Genomic DNA, 22,852 nt, shown 5'->3' with positions numbered 1-22,852 from the left:
AGAGGGCCCCTGAACTTTAATACCTGGTCAGATAGGCGTTATTTGAGCGCTGATGAAGCTGCTGACCGTGGTAGAACATTACGGTTCATGCTCTTATATGTCCTGTAGTGCTTATATGCCTTTTTAATACCTGCATGCATATAGTTTGTTCGTTTAATTTAAACTCCCCCTAAACATCCCCTAAAAACTTCAACTTAATGCCATTAGTGTCGTTAGTTACAGTAACCGTAGAAGCGGCATTAAATGTATGCACACAATGTCTTCCACAGTGTAGTTGCTAGACCGTCCAGCTATGCAGAATAAGATGGCTGTCAAAATTTTGATTGGAAGTGTCTGGAAAATTATGAGCTACAGAGAAGGGCTGATTGCCCTCCATCACTTTTGACGCTTTAAACTGAACTAAAACTTCCCATTTTCCACCAAATGAGCCTCTTCTAAAGTTAAACAACCATCCCTTCCACAAAATCCTTATATGTCCCGCGGCCCAAGGCTCTGGTGGTTTGTATCAACCCCAAAAGCCTTTTTATATGATATTTGGACTATTTTGAATAAAATGTCTAAAAATATTCTATTCGATGTATTCCGGGAAAAACGACGTGTTGGGGGGGGGGGGGGGGGTAAATCACTTTGAATCTTAAAAAGGGCACTGGAAATTCACATTACCAGTCCAATGAGTCTCCTCCGAAGTACATACAACCACCCTTTCTATAAAAACCTTATATGCCCCTAGGGCATAACTTACAACCCTTGCCCTGAAAGCTGTGAGGGCGGGGGTGTCTTCCTCAAGGACATAATTTCCAGACTCTTCAACTACAATGAACAAAGTTGCTATTTGCAAATTTTGATTGGATAACTTTGATGAAATGATGAGCGCGGGAGGGGGGGGCTGGTCACTCTTATATAACTTTTGACCCTTAAAAAGGGCACTATAACTTTCAATTTCAAATCAAATGAGCCTCATCTGGAGTTTATGCGACAACCCATTCCATAGAAACCTTATATGACCCCAAGCCATGACTTACGAACCTATCCCCCGGGCACTGGGGGGTTGTGTCAACCCTAGAAGCAGTGTTTTAGTTTTTTGGACTATTTTGAGCAAAATCGTTATCTCACAATTTCAATAAGATTCATTTGATGAATCGGGGTAGTGGGGGGGGGGGGGGTGGGGTTAGCTGCCCTCCATCACTTTTGACTCTTAAAAGGAAACTAGAACTTCCGATTTTTAACCAAATGAGCCACGGTTCTTGGGTTTGTTTCAACTCCAATAGCCTCCAAAAGACTATTTTGAATATAATGGCTATCTCAAAATTTCTATCAGATACATTTTGGGAAAATACGACGTGTGTGTGTGTGTGTGGGGGGGGGGGGCGGGTTAGCTGCCCTCCAATCACTTTGACACTTAAAAAGAGCACTAGAAATTCTGATTACCAATCCGATGAGCCCTCTCCGAAGTTTATATGACCACGCTTTCTATAAGAACCTTATATGCCCCCAGGGCATAACTTAAAACCCTTGCCCTGAGGGCTGGGGGGGATTTGTTATCCTCAATAGCTTACGGACCTTTCAAATACGTTGAACAAAATGGTTATCTCAAAATTTTGATTGGAAGTGCTTGGGGAAATGATGGGCATGGGAGGGGGTGGTCATTTGCTCTCCAATCACTTTAGACTAATAAAAAGGTCCTCTCAATTTCCAATCGAATGAGCTCTTTTTGAAGTTCCTACGACAACACTTTCTATAAAAAATTCATATGCCCCAAGGGTATAACTTACAACCACGGTCCTGAGAGCTGTGGGGGGTTGTCAACCTCAAAGACATAACTTCCAGACCTTTAATCTACGTTGAACAAAATGGCTATATCAAAATGTTGTTGGGAAGTGTTTGGGGGAAATGATGGGCGTGTGTGTGTGTGTGTGGGGGGGGGGGTTCTGCCTCTGATTACCTTCGGCTGTTAAAAAGGGCACTAGCCCTTTCAATTTCCAATCAAGTAAGCCGTTTTTGAAGTTTATACGACAACCCTTTCTATATAAACATTATATGCCCCCAGGGCATGACTTACAACCTTTACCCGGCGGGCTGTGGGAGGAGTGTCATCCTCAAAGATGTAGTTTCTGGACCTTGCAACTACGTTCAACAGAAGGGCTATCTCAAAATTTTGACTGGATGTGTTTGGGAAAATGCTAGGCATGGGGGGGGGGGTAGTTACCCTCCTGGGCGTGGGGATATTTTCAAGAGATGATAAAATTGTGAAAAATGACTAACTGCTATTTTAAAGTCCCCCGATCAGAAATAGCTGGAAAGTTAAGAACTCCTGGTTTCCTACGTAAATTGGATCAACAAGTTCAATCTCTTTCTTGCTCAGCAATCACAGTGGTAACGAAATAAAGAAATGAAAAAGATGATAGGAAAAAATATCAAGTCAGACACTTCGGATATCATGGTGATATATTAACAAAAGGGGCGGAATAAAATATCCAAAAGCGACTGCAAATAGTCTAACATCGGAAAAAAGCAACACTTGTACACCAAAAATAAAAGATAAAATATGCAAAGAGATGCCGGTGATCATTTTCTTACTTTTCTAAGGAATAGCATGAATAGAGTAACGCCTAAGCTTATATCTGTTGACAGCAATTCAAATTACTTTTAATTACAAAATAGTGGGCAAGGACAAGAATATGAGCGGAGAAAGACAGCGAGGGATTACAGCTCGAAATACGACAAATATACTTGAGCACAGGGGGAGTCATTTCTTTATCGATCGTAAGGAAGTAAGGAGCCTTGGGACCACGTGTGCAAAAACAATATTAAAAAAATGAAATGTAGATTTTATTACCGAGCATAGTGGTGAATCTATAGGCGGTATTTTTCGTATTATACATTTGACGGTCTTTTTATTAGCCCTATGATTTCCCGGTGGTTGTGAGGGGGGGGGGGGTTGTACCATGCATCAAATTATTATACAAATTAAAAAGACTGGGTATACCTATGAAGCCTATATGCCTCTTCTACATCAATCAACTCAACGACATTTGATAGACGCATTTTTGCATGAGCTTCGGCCAAGCGAATGAGCGACTCTAGTTGACGAGGATAGGCAGTAATCTGACCTCGACCAGCGCCAATTCTTCTCATGTCCACATAAACTTCAATTAGACGTGTACCAGCTTCATCATTAAGCTTTGGATGTACCATTTCTTTGGCATATGATATATAGTCTCTGAGAATATTCATGTCCTAAAAACAACACGAATAGTTTATTGAAATTAGTAACACAGTGCCATCTTATCCGGTTCCCTCGTTACAAATGGGTTCAAATGTCAAATTGATTACGTCAACAAAAAGCAGGCAAAAAGTTGACAAAGATATATAACCAGTTTCTACTATAATGTTTCTTGTAATTGTAATTCGAAAATTTTAGGAATTTTACTAAGCGTTTTGGCTGGTATAAACGTAGCCTAAACTTAGTAAATAAGAGACAATATTTTTTTCTAATAAAAAAAAAAATAAGAGCAAAAAAAAGTTGAACAGATACGATCAATTTCTATAATTCCACGAAAAAATATGGCTCATAACTTGGTTTGGAGTTGTAGCTAATCAGTAAATACAGTTTATGTCGACTTTCAGGTGTTCATTATCTTTGGTAAAACAATCTTCGGGTTGGGCTTTAGAAGATTGGCCAATGAGAGAATGGGCTTTAGAGAATGTTCGGGTTAGCCAAATATGAACATATTTGGCTGAATATGTTAAAAACTCACTAGAATGAAGATGCTAACGGAAAATACAAGAAATAAGTATGAAACACCAGGAGACACTTTTGGATTGGATTGATGTTACCGTAAAAAACAAACAACTCTACTCTAGAATAATTGAAAAACTCATTTTATGATCGTTCTATAATTGTATTTTTCCGGTTTGGCGCTAAGAAATTAAATAGGGAAGAATTCCACACAACAGACAAAGTCCAGTCCTGTGATGGCGCAGTGGGATTGACCTTAGCTTGGTAATAAGCGAACTAGAGATCGAACCCTTCTGTAGCAAATGTACTGCATCGCCGACGAAGGGCCCTTAGTAGTCAAGAAGCGTCGTTAATCCTATTACTTACTTACAGACAAAATCCTTTGATTATGCAGCTTCATCGAGCTACTATTTCACACAAAAAAGTTGGATTACGGCCGTTTTATCCTGAATTTATCCGTCGTGACAGCGCATCAGCCAAGTGGATATAAGACTCTTAAAATAGGATTCAGAAGTACCAGTGGAACAAACAAGTTCGTAAAACATTTTATAAAACGGAATTGTCAAATTGCAACCCGTGGAACAGGTTGTTTATGCAACCTATAAAACCAATTTATAATGTGCAAGCCAAGACCCACGAATTGGCATAATCCGCAATTCGAAACAACAATATTGCCTGCCATACAGGTGGTCAAACTCAAAATGTAGGTTATGAACCAAAGGCGCATGCAAGATTTTTGTTCGAGGGGAGGGGGCTACATAAAACTTCAACAGTGCATCAAGAACTTATTTATGTGCATTTCTGTTTCGTTTTTACGAGTCGCACAAGAATTTCGTACAAGTTACCAATATTCTTCGATATTATCTTTATTCTCCGGTTATAATATTAAATGTCCAGCCAATGTGATCCATATTCTGACAGTGCTGTTGACATAAATACTTTATTCTCTATTATCAAGGGGAAATTATCTTTTATCTGTTCAGTGGACCCTTAAGAAAACCAAAAAACAAGGAGTATTTCACTATTTCATGGGTAATCAACGATGCTAGGGAATATACTAAGTTTGTGTCTACCTTAGTTGGAAAAAAGTCGACAATATTTCATTGATGCCTTGACAAAAATCTGGCCTTAATGTCAATTGGTTTCCTTAGACTGTAAGTAATTGTCTCCGTGTGTTCACTTCATTTCGGATAATGATAAGTTTATGCCAGATTGTCTCCAACGGCTAACAACTTAAAAGGGACGGAGAGAACTGATTGAAAATGAACAGGTTAAGCTATAAAGCTGTAATGGTATATTTTTCCGTACATGCAAAAGAATTCAAGATCCCGACAAAAAAGATGCGACAGAAAAACTCGGAATTATCATCACTTACTAACAATTACAGTGAAATATACAACCTCTGTAACATTCGGCGCTAAAACAACCTCACATGCATCAATGACCGTTCTCTAAAAAATACATCAGCCTTACCAAGGAACAGACAACCGTTATCCGTTTGTCTGTGTACAGACACAGACAAACGGATAATTTTCTTTTGAGGTTACTACTACAACTAACAACTCACTGCAGCACCAGGTCACACGAGGCCAACGCAGCAACACACGCTCCTCCTCCATCTCTACCTATTCAAGTCCTCCCTCTTTACACCCATCAAACAAGTTCCCATTCCTCTTATATCTTTCCTTACGACATCGTCCAAAGCCATTTGGGCAAGACCTGCTTTTCGTTTGCCCCTAGACGGTTGGTCGATAAGGATGATCTTTGGCGATCTATCATACTTTATCCGCTGAACGTGTACTAGCCATCTCAACCTGTCTCTCATTATAGCCCTAGAGAGCGGGATTGAACCATATTTGGCATACAATTTCCTGTTTGAGAGACGGTCAATCAGTCGGATACCCAAAAGAATTACCAAATCTTCCTCCGCCTTTCAAGCCACCCACGCTTAAGAAACATTTTTGACCACTGTCATCACTAGAGCTTCCAATATTTTAATCTTGGTTCGCAGACTTATCTTGCAATCCTTCCAAACTTTTTTTTCAACTGTGAAAAAATACCCTAGGCCATGGCTATTCTACTTCAGATTACTATGGGAAAAACCCATGTTTCAAATAAAATTGGATTTCTAAATGGGCCTTTTTCTTCTCAGCGAATCCAATACTTAACAGGTTCAATACATACCACCATCTTGATAACACAATTTATCTCATCGAGTCGATCACCGCATTTGGACAAACCGCTGGGTCTCTCATGCATATTCTTAGCAAAAGAGATTCCCCTACATTAGAAAGTCTATCAGCCTAAGACTCCTAATTTAGAGTTTATCAGCCTAAGCTTCAATGGGATGTGCCTGTGACTTCTATTATGCTCAATGCGTAATCGCTACATGATGATCAGGAGGGATAGTTAAATGAGAGAACCACAATCATGTTTTTTTGAGGGGCGGGAGGATTTTGAAACAGCATCTGATTCTGAGTTACCTCATTCGATATTAACTTATTCCACTTCAGAACCCCCCCCCCCCCGCACCTCAACCACCCATTTTGGCACGTCCTGATACCAATCTTCTTACCACGAGAACGTTACGAGGATCACGTGTATATATCTTCAAACCCAATATATAGCTTTAATTGCTCCTACGTGTAATATCATTTTTATAAACTACTTGTGTATCAGCCAAGTGCCATGGGTTGTTTTCTGGGTTGGCTGCACACAACGTAGATCAAGTTTACTAAAAAATCACGCGCAAGTTCATATTATTCATATGTTCATATGATATTTTTCAACATATGAGGGGGCCTAGCTTCGTTAAGAAATCCCTGAAAGATCTGATTTTGTTAACTTAATTATTTCTCTTTATTCATCTTTCTATCGGCGACATCACAATTAACAAACTAACCAATTTCACGATGATGCACGATTAAGACAAACAAGACTACACAATTTTGAAGACTAAGACAAAAAAAGAAATTAGCCAATCATCAGAGGAGGGAAACATGAAATTAGCCAAAAGATAACCCGGTAAAACGTAGCCTTTATCAAGTTTAATAAATTTATGATCATGAAAAAAGGGTTTTGGCTTTGAAAAGCAGTATCTAAAAAACTATAAATCTCAAGTATGACTTAACACTAAGATCTTACACAGATTAGAAGCCTTTCAATAAAAGCGGTAGGTACAATTTACAAAATTAACACATTTTCAACATTGCTGCAATGCCTAAAGAAATTTGAGGAAGAACTAACGTTGCTTAGGGAACGCAAAGTGTTGCAACAGCCTCTGGCCGACAAAATTGCTACGGAAGCAATAATTTGATTTTGCTTTTTAGTGATTGATTGAATGCCATGGTTTTCAATTCATACAAACTTTACAAATGGCACGTTTTAAGATGATTTTTTCAATTAAAAAAAATATATACATGTATTCCTTAAAGACGGTCACAGAATATGATGTATTCTTAAAGCTAACTTTATTCTCTATTTCCTGACACCCAGTCAATTTTGTGAGTTTTGAATCGCGCGATATACAAAAGCCAACACTTTAATACTTTGCACCAAAACATAATACCTATTACGATCCATGGAGTTATTTTTAAAAGTGCAGCATCCATAAACAATGCAAAGTTTATAAGTTTACTATTTTTTCAAAATAAACTGAGATCGGTGGCAAAAAGGACAAAGTTGTGGTACTAATTGTGTTGCTCCTGCAACATAACTAAGGCATCCTGATCTTACGCATCCAAAAATTCTACATTTTAAAAATATTGTTGCTTTTATTGCGTCAAATCTGTCAAGAAATATGTTATGTTAGAAAGGTGGTCACAATGAGGGTATTGTATGCAGTTGCAGAATTCAGACATAGTTTGCACGTCAAAAGACTTCTGAAGCCACTGAGGGGTTGTGCAAGAAAACTGCCACAGGTTGGTTCTTTTACAGCATGAATTGTAGACACTCAAAGGAAGACATTTAAGCAGGACTACCACTCCTTTGAATCTTTCCAAGATCAAGGGATTTTAGTCCTTAGTATAGAACCTCGAGAAAAACAAGTAAATCATTCTCATTTAATATCTTTGATTTTTGTCAAACCTTCAAATTTCTGGGAGCGAATCTTTGGATTTTTTTTTAATTTTCGCTGGTAGCCCTGCATCGGTGCCAAAGAGAGGGAGAGTATATTCACCGACGGAAACTCGGTTAGTAGACTTTCAAAATATCAATAATGGATTATATTCAAAGGTAGATTTATCCCTTTCAAAAGAATTCAATAAATAGTCAGAAATGATGTAATTTCCCATAGGAAAATACTTTAAAAAGACAAAAAAAACTTTGAGGTGAAAAAAAAAAGTTCTGGAAGTCAAATTAATTATAATCACTGTTACACAAAGGAAAATGTAAAGGTCGGTCTTTAATATAACAAAACCAAACTTTTTTTGTTTAAAGATTCACTGCGAGATTGATGAAAGAAAAGGAAAAATACTGATTTCTCATCATTAATAATTCCACCCTAACAGACCAGTTTTCGGAGATTATGGTATATTTGTCATCAGTGCAAACAGAAAAAAAAAAAAAGAGTCAGCACGACCTCATTATGTAATATCGGTCTTTTGAGGAGACATCCCATTTGTAAGTTGTCTTTATTTCTGAAAGCGAGAAAAAGAAAAGAAAAAAAAAGAAAAAACTTTTTAGTTGTTGGGACACATCATGTGTGCAAAGCTAAATACTGAAGATTAGTAAGAAGTGACGAGACAAATTGCTGTAGCTCAGAAACGATTTGTTTAATTATTTCTAAGCTTTGGCTACTTTTCAGCACAGTACCCAGCAACATTTGCACATTTGACCCATGGTTGCTGTAGTTTGTGTATGCCTCTGGCATAGATTTCGAAGCTACTTTTGCACCTGATTTCTAAGTTTTTCATCGGATCGAAAATACTTTCCGTTTGGAGCCTCTTTAAGGGGTCCAATCAAATAAAAGTCTGATGAAGGAGGTTGAGGCAGTATGAGTGATTTGGAGGTATCTCTCATCCCAGTTTTGAACTGTTTCTTTAATTAACAGTCCCATATGCCCGCGCATTGTCACAATCACACCTTAAGCCAAGAGTCGAAAACTTTTGTCCAGATTAAGGTTTAAGCCATGCTAGGGTTTAAGCCATGCTTACAGTTTTTATCAAAAATTCGTGGTAACGAACAGTAAGGAGCGACGCCGCTCAACACTAACATAAACTCTAAAAACAGAATTTCGATATCATTAGATATATCAAAAGAATCGGTTTATTATGCTGGTTTCAAATATATAAGATTCATTAAGTTTAATGTTACCCATCAAAGACTACCAGTCTGAGAACATTTGCATGATTTTCGAAAAAAGAAGACCCCCACCCCTAAAAGTTAAAGAATCCTAATGAAATCACGCCATCAGATTCAACGTATCTGAGAACCCTAATGTTGAGGTTTCACGCTCTTATATGCCAAAATGTGGAATTTATAATTTTTTTGCCAAAAGAAAGATCACGGTTGCGTGTTTATTTGTTATTCTTTTTTTTTCTTTTTTTTTCGGGGGTGATCGTATCGAACCAATTGCCCTAGAACATCGGGAGAGGACTCATTAGAACGGAAATTACAATTTTATTGCCATTTTTAAGTGACTAAAAAGATTGGAGGACAACTAGCCGCCCTCCCACAACCCTTTCCCCCCAAAAACGTCATATCAAAATTTTTAAGTAGCCATTTTGTTAAGCATAGTTGTCAAATAACAACACATTTGGAGATAATAAGACCCCCCACAGCCCCTGGGGAAAGATCTTTAAGTTATAAAATTTGCCCATTATGTACGCATAGTCTGTTATTGGGAAGTGTGCATACATTTTTAGGGTTGGGGGTGAATTTCCTACTGGGAGGGATTTTCCAAAATTTCTATATGAAAATATTTTTATTTATCTTACTTTCTCTTTGCTAACTCAATTTTACGTGTGATGTTAAGGGGTTCGGATGAATTTTTCCCAGGATTGAATTGTCTAGAGGACCTTTCTTCTAGAGGAAAGATATAGGGGGGGGGGGATATTTCCATGGAGGCGGAGCCGCATTTACCGGCATCATTTAAAAAAAAAAACGATCAGAAAGTAAATAAAAAGCAAGTTTTTTCAACTTAAAGTAAGGAACAACATTAAAACTTAGCACAAACGGGAATTATCACGCATATGAGGGGGTTGTCCCCTCCTCAACACCTCGCTCTTTACGCTAAAATTTTAATTTTGTCCCATTTCTTTAATAAAGACTCTTGAAACACAAGGGTTGTTTAATAAGAACAATAAGAAGCTTTTTTAATTTTGAATTGAATTTGAATGTTGATTTTGAATTGCAGTTATCAAGTATTTTGCAGTAGGTTGCATCAAGGCATGGCTAATTGTAGAAAGAGAAAAGCCAAGACAGATAGTCCAAGTAATTGAGATGCAAGAGCAAGAACGAGTGAAGAGCGAGGCGTTGATAAGGGGGCAACCCCCCTCACATACGCAATAATTTCTGTTCGTTTTAAATTTTAATGTTGCTCTTTACTTGGAGTTGAAAAAATTGTTTTTTTATATTTATAAATTACAAGGGCTTACCTATTATAGCTATCTTGAAAATCAACAAACCATTAACAGCCAGTATTACAATGATATGCTCACAAAAAAGTAAGCCCTGCCATTCGAACGAAACGTAGTGGATGCACGGCCGTTGCTAATCAAGTAGCACTTACCCAAAATTATACCAGGGATCAAAGAACAAGTATTAAAAAAAAAAAAAAAAAAAAAAAAAAAAAAAAAAAACCACGAGTTGTAGGAGCACGGCAGTAGTAAAAGCAACCTTGTGTAGACAGTATAAAATTTTGACTTTCAAAAGTTCAAGTTGAAAGTCAAGAATCTAAAATAGCGTGCAACTAAAACAGAGATAAACCTTAAATTCTGAGAAAGTTATGAGGCAAGCTCGTAATTTTGTCAAGTGGTAAGTTTGTCTCGCATGTCAAGATAAATTTGTAGGCAAGTTTGCCAAGGTTAAGTTATCGCTATAAGTATCCAAACTGACAAGTCTGAGTGAAAACAAAAAAATCTCCGAAGTCTTTCCAACAGTGAAAACAAAAGAAGAGTCCTTTAAATACCTATCCAAAAACGAATAAGTTTTATAAGTGCATAAACAGGAAGCTTTGACAATTATAATCCAAATTTTGCCGGCCGGAGAAACTAATTTTTTAATTTCGATCCTAAATACAACTTACTTCCTTGACTAAGACTCCTATTAAGATGGGCACTGTGCCAAGAGAGCTGAGACCTTCAAAGGATATGGTATTGTACAATTGTTAGAAATTAATCGACCGCGATGTCAGTTACTTGCAAAAAGGGCAAGCCCCACCCGGTCGTCGGAAACAGGGCCTGTCTCTTAGACGTTTCCTACAATATTACAAGGGGAATAAGTCATGCCATTCTGACAGGAATATATACACCGGTGACTAAATCGGTGACTGAGCTTCTTCACCAGAGTCTTGATAAACAAGGTGATGGAGTTGAGATGCTACAGCTTGCGTTTGAATAAATCTAAGTCCTTCAAAGCGTCTCCGGCTTCAATGTGCCTCCGGTGTTTATTTTTCACCTCAGCAATAAACTTCAGCAGAGTTGATGACACCGATCAGGCCCCACGGGAATCTGAAACAAAAGCGATTTGGACATTAGCAAAAAAAAAGACATTTTTTCATCAGTTCAATCCGGCTTTGGAAGTAAAATTCGGTTCCTGTTAGAACCGAGCATTTAAATTTCAATTCTCTAACCACTACTGTTTAAAATGAAGTTTCAAATTTGAAAGTATCACAGAACGAGGCTTTATAAAACAATAATTTCATTCAGTGCAGATTGAAAATTTCTAATAGCCAAAACGAATCCTATGTACACCTAAGCGGCAACCTATAATTGTATTCATGATTCTAACATTTTTTCATAGTAAGGTCAAGGAGTGATAAGTCAAAGAAAGCAGTTCAATAAGCCTTTACCCTGCAAGATGAGAGGGAAAAAAGTTGGTGACGTGCTGAAGTAGATAGGCTTAAACAGGACAAGTCAGAAATAGTTTCGCAATAGCTCCCCATTATATAGGCAACGCTACAAATTAAGTTTTAAATTTCATAAATCCTAGTGTGATACATACATCCATTTATAATCAATATGCTAGTATTAAGCTTTATGTTCCTCAGAAACAAACGATTTTGCGACAAGCATGTAGCTGTAAATTGCTCCAAAATAACAAAATACTTGTAGCATTGTATTTATTGATCCCAGATATATCCATTCACCGTGCCAGAATTTCAATATTACTTAAGACTTTTTCTTGTAGAACGATCTAAATGAGCTAAAAATATGAAAATTGTCCCCTTTTCAACAATTTTTTAGTCTAAGTATTTTCAGTTTAAAAACCCTGCACATACGAATTCGAAAATCTAATTCGGTAGATGGATACAACTGAATCTCAGCTATGAATTGACAGCAAAGTTGTTGTCTTCCGTTGAAAACGGAAGAAGAGCAGAAAAGAAACATGTCAAAAATTACAAGGTAACCATAAACCTTAAAAGTGACGAAACCAAATAATGCTCTTGAGAAACAAAAATAAGGTTAAGAAGTCGTTCAATTAGAAAGAGAGGAAAGAAGTAAGTTTTTCTTTTTGATACAACGAAAGGTCAACTGGATAGTTTTGGGAATGGTCCAAGTGAAAAAAGGCACAAATATAATAGAAAAAAGAAAATAAATAACAGAAAAAAGCAAATAGTGTAGCTACAATTTTGGCCAAGTCTTAATGTATTTAGCGGCAAATTTTCCGAGCAGATTGATTGTATCTCCAAAAAAGTTCGTTTTCATATTGATTGCAATCTGACATTCTTTAACTTGTTTCCAAAAGTTGAGTTGTTGGTTTGGTGCCGTTTCATTGGCACTTAATTTCCCGCGAGAACGACGGACACTTCAGTACATAGCCAAATAGCCTATTGTTTCGTAAATTCGTATCAACTGTTTCAAGTGCTTTGTTGTGACAACACTGTTCCCTCATAAAAAAATAATAATTTTCGCCTTTTGTACAAACTTTGCTTTTTACATAATGCTGCTTTTTTTAGGGACTTTTATGCTTCGTTCTATACTGAATCACGAAAGATGAGTAGGCCTACATACAGTTAAGTATGGATTTAATCAAATAGCTGTTTTTAATAAAATTTGCTATTAAGTGGGTAGAATATTTCTGGAAATTCTGGGCACTATCTCGGAATGTGATTTCACATTCCAGTATGCTTTCTTTAGACTTCTGAAAATTTTTTTTGCTTGTAAATTCGGCTACAGATTCATAAAAAAATAGTCTTTGTCGGTCTGAGACATCATGTGTGTAGAAGATGCATGACTGTTCGTATCAAACAAAATTACAATTAGACAATCACAACACCCACATGGGAAGATCAAACTGACATTGCTTGGGTAATGTATAAATTTTGGTCACTCAATCTCTTTATACGCTAAGGGTTTTTTTTCTCACAAGCTTCCTTTGAAAAAAAATTTTTCTTTTCTTTGTTTTACGTGTTTTCCGCAGAGACAGCGAAGCTCCTTAGTTTATTAATTTTGAAGTTAGTTAAAAGATTAAGAATTGTGTGCTTTTTCACTGAACAGCATAAAGATAATTCGAAAGCTCTATGTGATTATTATGTGATATCTGATATCACATTATTATGTGATATCTTTTTTTTACATTGAGACAAATTCTGTAAAAATAACAAGCTTAAATTGAGCCAAAAATTATATGCAACCATAGTTGCTACAAAGTTAGTTCTATCCAAATTTCTTTATTGATTTTTCAGCTGGACAGAAATATGTCTGTGCATCCAACATTTGTCAATTATAAACACAAAAAAAACGTCACAAGACGATTATTATTGGCTGCTATCATAAAAACGTGTGGCTTTGGAAGAAAACGATTCTGTATTATTCTAGTTATACTTACTAAATTCTCTTCTTGCTCCTGGTCACGTGATCGATAGTAAAGTTGAACGAGATGTCTTGCCAACCGCCTGTCATATGTGTCATTTTGCGGGTCTAACATAAGGAAAATTAAGTCGAATCTGAAAAGGAGATCATTTTAGTCTAAATTCACATGCATACACTTTCATACAATTGATCTTTTTCCAGTTCTGTACAGTCACATGGATTAATTCCTAGTAGTCCCTCATCTCCACGAATTCGTCCTTGGTTACAAAGCTTTCGTTATTAATTCTTGCGATAAGAGAAAAAATAGGAGATCTTGAGCTTTGAAGATGGAATTTCTTTAATAAAAAGGCAAGAAAAAATCTCTTCCTGACCTGCCATCAAATATACATTATATACAGACCATTTACATTCCAGTTCAGTAATACCATATCGATTAATTCCTATCAGTCCCCCGTAACCATTTATTCTCTATTGGTTACATAGCATTTATTAATAACTAGTCAAACTGTTTGTCGGAAGACAGACCCCTTGTATCCCGCCCTCCCCCCCCCAAAAAAAAAACAAACAACAACATACAATAGCTTTTAATGAAAGTTTCAACTGAAAACCCCAGCCGTTAGACAAAACTTGTAACAAACAAACTACGTACAAAATTCGTTACCTTTTAATAAAACCCACTGACTGTATGTAATCTTTATAAGGACAAATAATCTCTGTCATTAGGCTTCAGACAAAACAAAACGTATGCTGTCTTGTAAGCATCTGAAAATCAAAAGGATGAAATAATTCCTTCAGTTACTGACTGTAGAATATTCCGTCATTTTTTTGAGATTAGCGATTGGTTGGGCATTACGGACACTTAATAATTATAGAAAATAAGACCAGAGAAAAAGATTACGTATAAAAGTCGAGAATAAACCCTTCTTTAATGCAAAAAAAAACCTCTTATACTCTGAAGTGAAGTATATATTTCATGGAGCATTCACTTACTTGTTCACTACCACCCAAAAAATTAATTCCAATTAGCCTCCCAATTCTATATATTCAAAGACGGTTACATAGATTTCATCACTTGTTCACAATAACAAAGAAGAAAAAGGTGTAATTTTTTCAGAAGAGACCTTACTTTAATGAAAAAAAAAAAATTCGTTCATATTTTGCGTATAGACAATTCTGCAATGGCTATGACGATAAAGAAATCTGGGACAAATTCAAAAGTGGCAATTACACCATCAAATGTACCTTTAACGTAAAATTCCCCCCTTCGAACCCCCTCCAAGCAGAGAAATCCCCCCTGGAAATGTCTGTATACTTCTCAATGACCAATACTATACGTAAACAATGGGCAAAGTTCAAAACTTGCAGCCCTTCTCCTGGGGACTGTGAGAGGTTAAGTCATCCTCAAAGACATAGTTCATAGATTTTCCGACTATGCTGAACAAAAAGGCTATCTCAAAATTTTGATCTGGTAACTTTGGGGAAAAAATGAGCGTGGGAGGGGGGTTAGCTGCCTTCCAATATTTTTGGTCACTAGTTAAGGCCACTAGAACTTGTGATTTCAGTAGTATGTGACCTTATACTTTGCTTGAAGCTATAGCAATTTCTACGTTATTCTATAGAAGCTCTACACCTTTTCAAAGAGAATCAGAGCTCCCTCACATGGCATTATACTATGTTCCATCTTGTGCTAGTTAGGACCTTGCATAATATGTTATGAAGGACAAGTTTTTTTCTGACATAATTTACGTAGACTAGATTTATACTTCATGATATACATGTCTTTTAGGGTAAATACGTGTCAGAAAACCGGTGCGTCTTGTTTAGCTGCCAATATACATCAATTATTTTTTTCTCGTATATATTCAAGTTTCAGATTAGAATTTTTTACAGTTTGAATAGTTCATTCATTCTAGCAGTATCAAATATTTTTGCAATCATTTACATAGATATGGAATATTCTAAGCAACTTCTGGTGAGTAAAATTTTCTCATTATTATAATAAAAAGAAATCAATTTTTTTTGTCTCGTCATTAAGTTAATGAAGAATTTCCTTACTTACGCTTTTTTTTTCATCGTGCTCTTAGCTCTTTCAAAAAGCTTCCTTATTTGAAATATTAAACAGTCTATGTATTTCAATTTTAGTAAATATTCAAAAAGAGAGGTAGAATAGATATACCTTTATAACATGCTAAAAAAAACTTAAGCGTATAAGGTGAGATATAGGCTAGAGGACGAACCATTTATATACTCAATAGTTTTTAGTTTAGGCTATGTCTAGGAAACTTTTTCTTCCTTTTTTCTGTGATTTTAAGTATTTCGTAATTTAGGTATATAAGTTTTAAAAACTTTGCATATAAAAAAAAATATATAATTGTCAACTTTTGTGTTTGATACTATGGAATTGAGGGTTCAATGCCCTCCGTTAATATTCTGAATAAGTAAGAATTGAGCTAGCTAATTAAATTTTGTCATTTTTTATTTCAAATTTTGGGGGTTTAGTACCGTGATATTCGTAATTTAGGTATATAAGTGTTAAAAGCTTTGCATATAAAAATATATAATTGTCAACTTTTCGTGTTTGATACTATGGAATTGAAGGCCTAATGCCCTCCGTTAATATTCTGTCTCTTTTGAAAATGCTGTAAAAAAAAAAAAAAAAAAAAAAAAAAAAAAAAAAAAAAACTTAAGCGTATAGGGTTAGATATAGGCTAGAGGACGAACCATTTATATACTCAATAAATTTTAGCTTAGGCTATGTCCAGGAGACTTTTTCTTCCTTTTTCTGTGATTTTAAGTATTTCGTAATTTAGGTATATAAGTTTTAAAAGCTTTGCATATAAAAAAACAATATATAATTGTCAGCGTTTTGTGTTTGATACTATGGAATTGAAGGTCCAATGCCCTCCGTTAATATTCTGAATAAGTAAGAATTGAGCTAGCTAATTAAATTTTGTCATTTTTTTTCAAATTTTGGGGGTTTAGTACTGTGATATTAGTAATTTAGATATATAAGTTTTAAAAGCTTTGCATAAAAAAAATATATAATTGTCAACTTTTCGTGTTTGATACTATGGAATTGAAGACCTAACGCTCTCCATTAATATTGTGAATAAGTAATAATTGAGCTAGGTAATTAAATTGCATCATTTTTTCAACTTTTGGGGGCTTGATATTAAAGGGGTAGTACCCTCCTGTAAGATAAATAGTTTGAAAACTGAAAATGATTTTTATTTTAGAATGCCGTTTATCAATCATCGCAGCAAAAACGTGCAAAATGGAATGAAGCCCACGACAACGCTGAGACAGGAGTAATCAAGCCAAGTGCCAGCTCTACACAAACTTCTATGCAACCTGGCAGGAAATTCAAGAGGGAATGGATGCTTTCATATAATGCGTCAATCTCATCCAATCAAGAATGGGGGGGGGGGCAATCCTCTTCATGCTTTGCCAGGAACTCCAGATGTACAAGTGCAGTCAGAATTTGTAAGGGTATATAATTTTTTTTCTTTCAGTATTTTCAAAAATACGGCAAATTTTCTCCAGCACGTAATTTCCGCTGTGTAAAACTTAAATTTGTTTATAAGCTATTTTATAATAATCCTATTTCATTTTCTTTCATTAGCATTAACCAAATTAGCAGTATATAAAAGAGTGGTTATAACACAGAAATAGCAAATAGCTTATCATACTTTTCTATAGATTTATAAAACTTTACCTGTAATTTCTCTTTTAAGCAAGATATTTTCTAATGCAAAAATCCATTATTTCTTTAAACAAACTCTATATAAACAAATCACTATTTCACAGTTGATGGTTGAACAAACGTTCTTAAACTGGGATGTGTTTTGCACTTAGCTTTGTGCGCGTTTAATCCTTTATCAAAATAAGCCATCGGGAAGGTTGAAAATTTGAATGTTAATTCGACAGGTATAATTTGAATGTTAAACGCTCGTTACAAAGTGGCTTTCAAATGACTAGATGTTTTTATCTTAGATGAAGAGAGATATTAACACAGGAAAAAGGATTCTTAATAATTTAAAATGTGACAACGCAGTGTTATACAAAAACAATATTTGGACGAAACCGTTTTGGACATTTTAGGCAATTATTTCAGCGAAACAGTTACAGACATTTTAGAATATGTTTTCGAAAAGGATTTGAGGCTGAAACTCTAGGGTCGTTATATTACACAAGTTCTATTTGAACAGTGTTGTGAAGTCCTCTACCCCAACTCAAAAGGGCTCCGATCCTCCTATTCCGAAGGAAGCTCCCGGTCCTCATAGGTCCTTCCTGGGGCTCTAAAAAGGATAATCCAGCCCTCATTCAGGTAAACATACAACTAAAATGAACATGATTTTTTCAAATTGATGAAATAATGCTTATTTCACATAAAAAATAAAACCTTTTTTCTACAGATTTATGAAATAATAATGCCGTTGGATGATGAAACATCAGAATTTAAAGGACAAATTCTATCACCGCCAATGGAGTTCAGAGACGAACCTACATTAGTTGTAGATAATATGGAATGGAAAGGGGGTTTCCTTAACAATGTTTTTTTTGAGGACATAGCTAGCCTAGACGATTTAACTTGTGATATTGATATGATAGAGGATCCGGACTGGGTAGATAGATTTATGCATGAACATTTAGGCGATGTTAGTAGTGCAACTGAACCGGGTCCTCGTAAAAAAATTACGTCGCAGGACAATACAGGCTGGCTTGATCAATTGTCCCCAAACACCTTGGAATATGTACAGGGGGACCTCATGTCATCTCCAACCATTGCAGTTGAACAGACGGGGGGTATTGACAATTCTATGCCAGCTCCCACCCTTCCGCTTAATGATACAACAATGCAAATTGTTGGGTCTAATTCTTCCGGGGACATTTTTAACGACAACTTTACTATTAGTGAATTGGGTCTTGTGCAAACAGGTGCAGGACATGAAAATAGTGCTATGTCCTAAAAATTACGTGCATTTTATTTGTTAGTGTCTGCTCTAAGTCACATGCAAACATATAGGGTAAATTTTAACCCCCCCGAGGAAAACGTGATTGACGAGGGTATTATTTTAACTGACCCTGTGAATGCTCTCCATAGCTACATCGACAGAATTCGAGCAAAAATTGAGATTCAGATTCAGAAATGGGGGGGGGGGTCAAGGGGGAGTTAAAGCATCAGTGAATCAAAAATTTTATTTACAAAAGGGAACATCCCGGGATATTTTTTATTTTCATTTTTCAACTGGCAACCAGACTTTTTACCCAGGTCTAAATGAATTTGAAGACAACTTTTTCAACTGGGTTAATAAACTAATATCAACTTTGGACACGTTTAATGAGAGGGGAAGTCAAATGAGTCATAAATAAAAAATCTTGAAAGCTTTGCTAGTAACGTTGGAGAAAATGTCCCTCAGGTAAAGTTTTACTGTTTAGAGAGGAAATACTTGGTGTCCTTGAAGGGAATAGCTATGTTTAAAAAAATAAATAAAAATCTTGGGGTGGGGGTGGTTGTTCTCCAGTATGACACTGAATTTGTAGATGGGGGAAAAAAACCAAATAAAAAGGGGTTTTTTATTCAGTGAGGACACCGATGGTGGAAAATGTTAAAAATTGGGTTTGGATTATTTATGAACCTCCAAAAGATGTAAACTCCTATGGTCATTTTTTTCCCTTTACAGCAATAAGTCAACTCCTATCCCAAGATGTCAAGAGAGGGGAACATTTCTATTGCCCCATGTGTCTTTCCCCCTTTAGATCTGAGCGAACTTTTTCAGACCATATGAGCCATTACAAAATTCGTGGCAATCAAAGAACTGAAATGCCGGCAGAAGGTAAAGACACTTTACAATTTAAAAATTTCCAAAATTCCCTACTACAAGTTGATAAATATCTTTAGATTGTGCAACAAGACTGGTTGACGTATCAGACCCATCAATGCCAAATATAGTCAAAGAACACAAACTAGTTGCGTGTTCCTACGCGCATGCCCGTCGCAATTCCAACAATAAAATGCAGTTGGAAGAGTTTTTTTGGCTATGGATGAGGAGGGCAATATGGAAAAACTATTAGTATTTTTAATAAAAACCGAAAACGGTGCAATTTCACGAATGTGTCACACACAACTACCCAATGAAATTGTCAGATAAAGAGCAACTGGCATTAGAAAAGGGGACAATTTGCTGGGTTTGTAGGGATGCTCTTGCCCCAAAAGACAAGGTTCAGGATCACGACCACCTTATTGATCCCAATTCAACGGGTGGGCTCACAATTCGTGTAATTTAAAAATTAAACAACAACTTTTTCTTCCGGTTTTTATACATAACTCTAACTACGATCTGAAGTATGTGCTACCAGCATTGGCGCATCTTCAAAGAAATGGAACAGTGGATGATGCATGGGTGATAGACAGCTTTACGTACAAAATCATACCTAAATCATCGGAAAAGTTGCTTGTTTTGGAATTTATGTGGAAATTTGTTGAAGCCGACGTTGAGTACACGAATAAAATTCGCTTTTTAGATTCCTACAGTTTTTTCCCCAAATCATTGAGCGAATTAATTCAGGTACAGAAAAACGATGACAGTTGCAATGCTTTCCCCCTTCTCAAGCAACAATTTCCAAATGATTTATATGATTTGTTGACGGTCAAGGGCATATATCCTTATGATTATTATTGTTCCATGTCGAGATTCGCCGAGGAAACTATTCCTTCGATTGAATCGTTTTACGATAGTCTTCACGATCGTAGTTGCACCCCCGATGAATAGAGTTTTGCTAAAAAAGTTCGGGCAGAGGGAGGGTGTAAAAATGGATTTGACTACTGCAAGCTGTATTTTTCGAGTGATGTGTTAACTCTGTTAGACATTATGTGTAGAAATACGGACACACTTCATGGGTAGTTTAATCTTGATTTGGGCTATTATTTTTCATATCGTCATTTGCTTATGAACCATATCCTCTAGATTAGTGGGGAAAAAATTGGGCTGGTCGCATATATCGATCATCATCTATTCATCAACAGTACAATAAGGGGTGGATTCGTTTTTTATGGGGATTGTATCTTGGAAACTGATCCAACTGGAGAGAAGACAGGGACAAAATCGGATGTAGTTTTCCTTGATATAAATTCTCTCGACCTCTTTGCCATGTCCCATTATGTACGACCTTTTGGTGATTGTAAATGATTCAATGATCCTCAAACTCCCCATTTCCCCAACAGTGACGGCGACAGTGTTGAGGCAACTGGGCCGGATGGATTGTTTTTTGACATTAATGGGGAGATACCAGTCGAGCTTCACGATTCAGTAAAGGATTTTGTTTTCCCATGCATCAATAGATCTGTGACTAAGGACTCTTTGAGCCCTCGCAGAAGGCGTTTAGTCGAGGTGGACGGATTGCATTGGTCACCTTCAAAACAAAAACTTATTGCTGACCTTCTACCAAAAAAACAATGTTGTATGTCGTATGGATTTAACATGGAGGTGCGAAAACTGTTTCTACGTCACACAGCTTCACAAAGCGCTACTGTTTAGCCAGAATCCTTCTTTGAAATCATATGTTGACACCTTTGTTAAGAAACGTTCCGCAATATAGAAGGAGGCTGAAAAAGATATTTATAAACTCATTTTGAATTCAGCTTTCGGCAAAATGTGTGAGAGTGTTCGCAATAGGAATCGTTGTGACGTCGTGACCAATCCCAAACAAAGTGCTCGAATTATTGCCGATCCCAATTACACTTCCTTCAAAATCATTGGCCCGGACCTGGGACTATTGAATAGGAAAAAAGCCGGCATTATACTAAATAAAAATATTGCTACAGGCAGTGCTATCTTGGAGATCTCTAAAAAGCTCATGTTGGAATTCTACTACAAGGTGACTAGGGTACAGTGGCCGGAAAAGGGGCAAGTAGAGGTCTGCTACGGGGACACAGATTTTCTACTGTTAAAAGAGAAAACCCCAAATCTAATTCATGATTTGGCGCACGGTGAACTTATCAGTTCACGGATGGACTACACCATTTGGGGTGGTCATTACCCAGAGCTAGTGAAACGTCGGGCACCAAATCAGCTTTTATTTTTTAAATCAGAAACGGGAAGCGACATGATTTCCCGTGGTATGTTTGTAAGTCCGAAGGTCTACTTTATACAGACACACGACGAGGAAATTAAGAAACGTTGCAAAGGAGTGCCCACGCGCTATGTGGATAAGAATTTTAACATGGACATTTATAGGAAATGTATTGTTGAAAATACTGTTCCGCGAGCCAAATTGCTGGCAATTCGTTCCCTCAAATACAGGAACTTAACTGTAAATGTAGACAAAATTGCCATGAGTACCATTTCCGACATGCTCTATGTTTGTCAAGACGGTGTGACAACCCTCCCCCTTGGTCACTATTTAACTTCAGACGGGTCCGAATGTGTTATCCATAGGGAAAGTCTCGGTTTGAATAAAGTCCTGTAAATTTTTTCCTAAAACCTTTGGGGGGGCCTCGCGGCCAGGGGGAGGGGGGGGGGCGGCCGCCAGCGGGGGACGCACCGCCACTATCAAAGTTATCTTTTTTTTTTACTTAGAGCAGATTTTTTTTTGTAAATGTTTCATTAATAAAAGTGATATTTTTTTCAAGTGCTTTAATCTAATGTTGTATTTTTTTTATATAAATAAACAAAAAAAAGTGTATTTATTTGAGAGTTTTTTCTCAGTTTGCATATATAAGTGTTGTATTTTTTATTATAAATAAATTTAAAAACAAGTATTTTTTTTTATGTTTAATGTGCTTTTTTCAAGAATTGTTACTTTTTTATGAATATAATAAAAGAAAATATGATTATTTATTCGTCTTCTTCTTCTTATTATTATTCTTGAAAAGAGTAGTAGGGAAATTATTTAGTCATTAGACAATTATGGTCTACAGTTAGTTGTCCAGGTGAACTGTTGAAGGGAACATGTATCAATTTAAAACACCATTCAGATCGTTTCTGTGTGGGCCCTCAATGTCGGGCAAAACAACACTCTTAACTAAAATAATTAAAAACTGCGATAAAATATTTGTTGAAAAGCCAAAAAAAATCTACTATTGTTACAGTATTTGGCAGGAGTCATACGACAAAATAAAAGCAATTGCTGCCACCAT

The 22,852-nt window shown here is 36.4% G+C and overlaps 1 protein-coding gene across 1 annotated transcript in view; it reads right to left on the bottom strand.

Annotated features, from left to right (window-relative positions):
* The window catches only part of LOC148946263 (DNA replication licensing factor MCM4-like), a 194,471-nt gene that overhangs the window by 44,733 nt on the left and 126,886 nt on the right, over window positions 1-22,852 (bottom strand). Inside the window, exons 6-7 of the mRNA XM_089097647.1 lie at window positions 13,730-13,847; window positions 2,987-3,237 (exon numbers count right to left, since the gene is read on the bottom strand). Coding sequence (XP_088953773.1) covers window positions 2,987-3,237; window positions 13,730-13,847 — 369 coding nt within the window. The remainder of the gene's footprint in view (window positions 1-2,986; window positions 3,238-13,729; window positions 13,848-22,852) is intronic.

This window comes from Artemia sp. Qi Xiang Cuo, chromosome 12 (genome assembly GCF_049724085.1).
Source record: "Artemia sp. Qi Xiang Cuo chromosome 12, ASM4972408v1, whole genome shotgun sequence".
NCBI lineage: Eukaryota > Metazoa > Arthropoda > Branchiopoda > Anostraca > Artemiidae > Artemia > Artemia sp. Qi Xiang Cuo.
The sequence above is the reverse complement of the archived record's forward strand: the minus strand, read 5'-3'. Positions and strand labels throughout refer to the sequence as shown.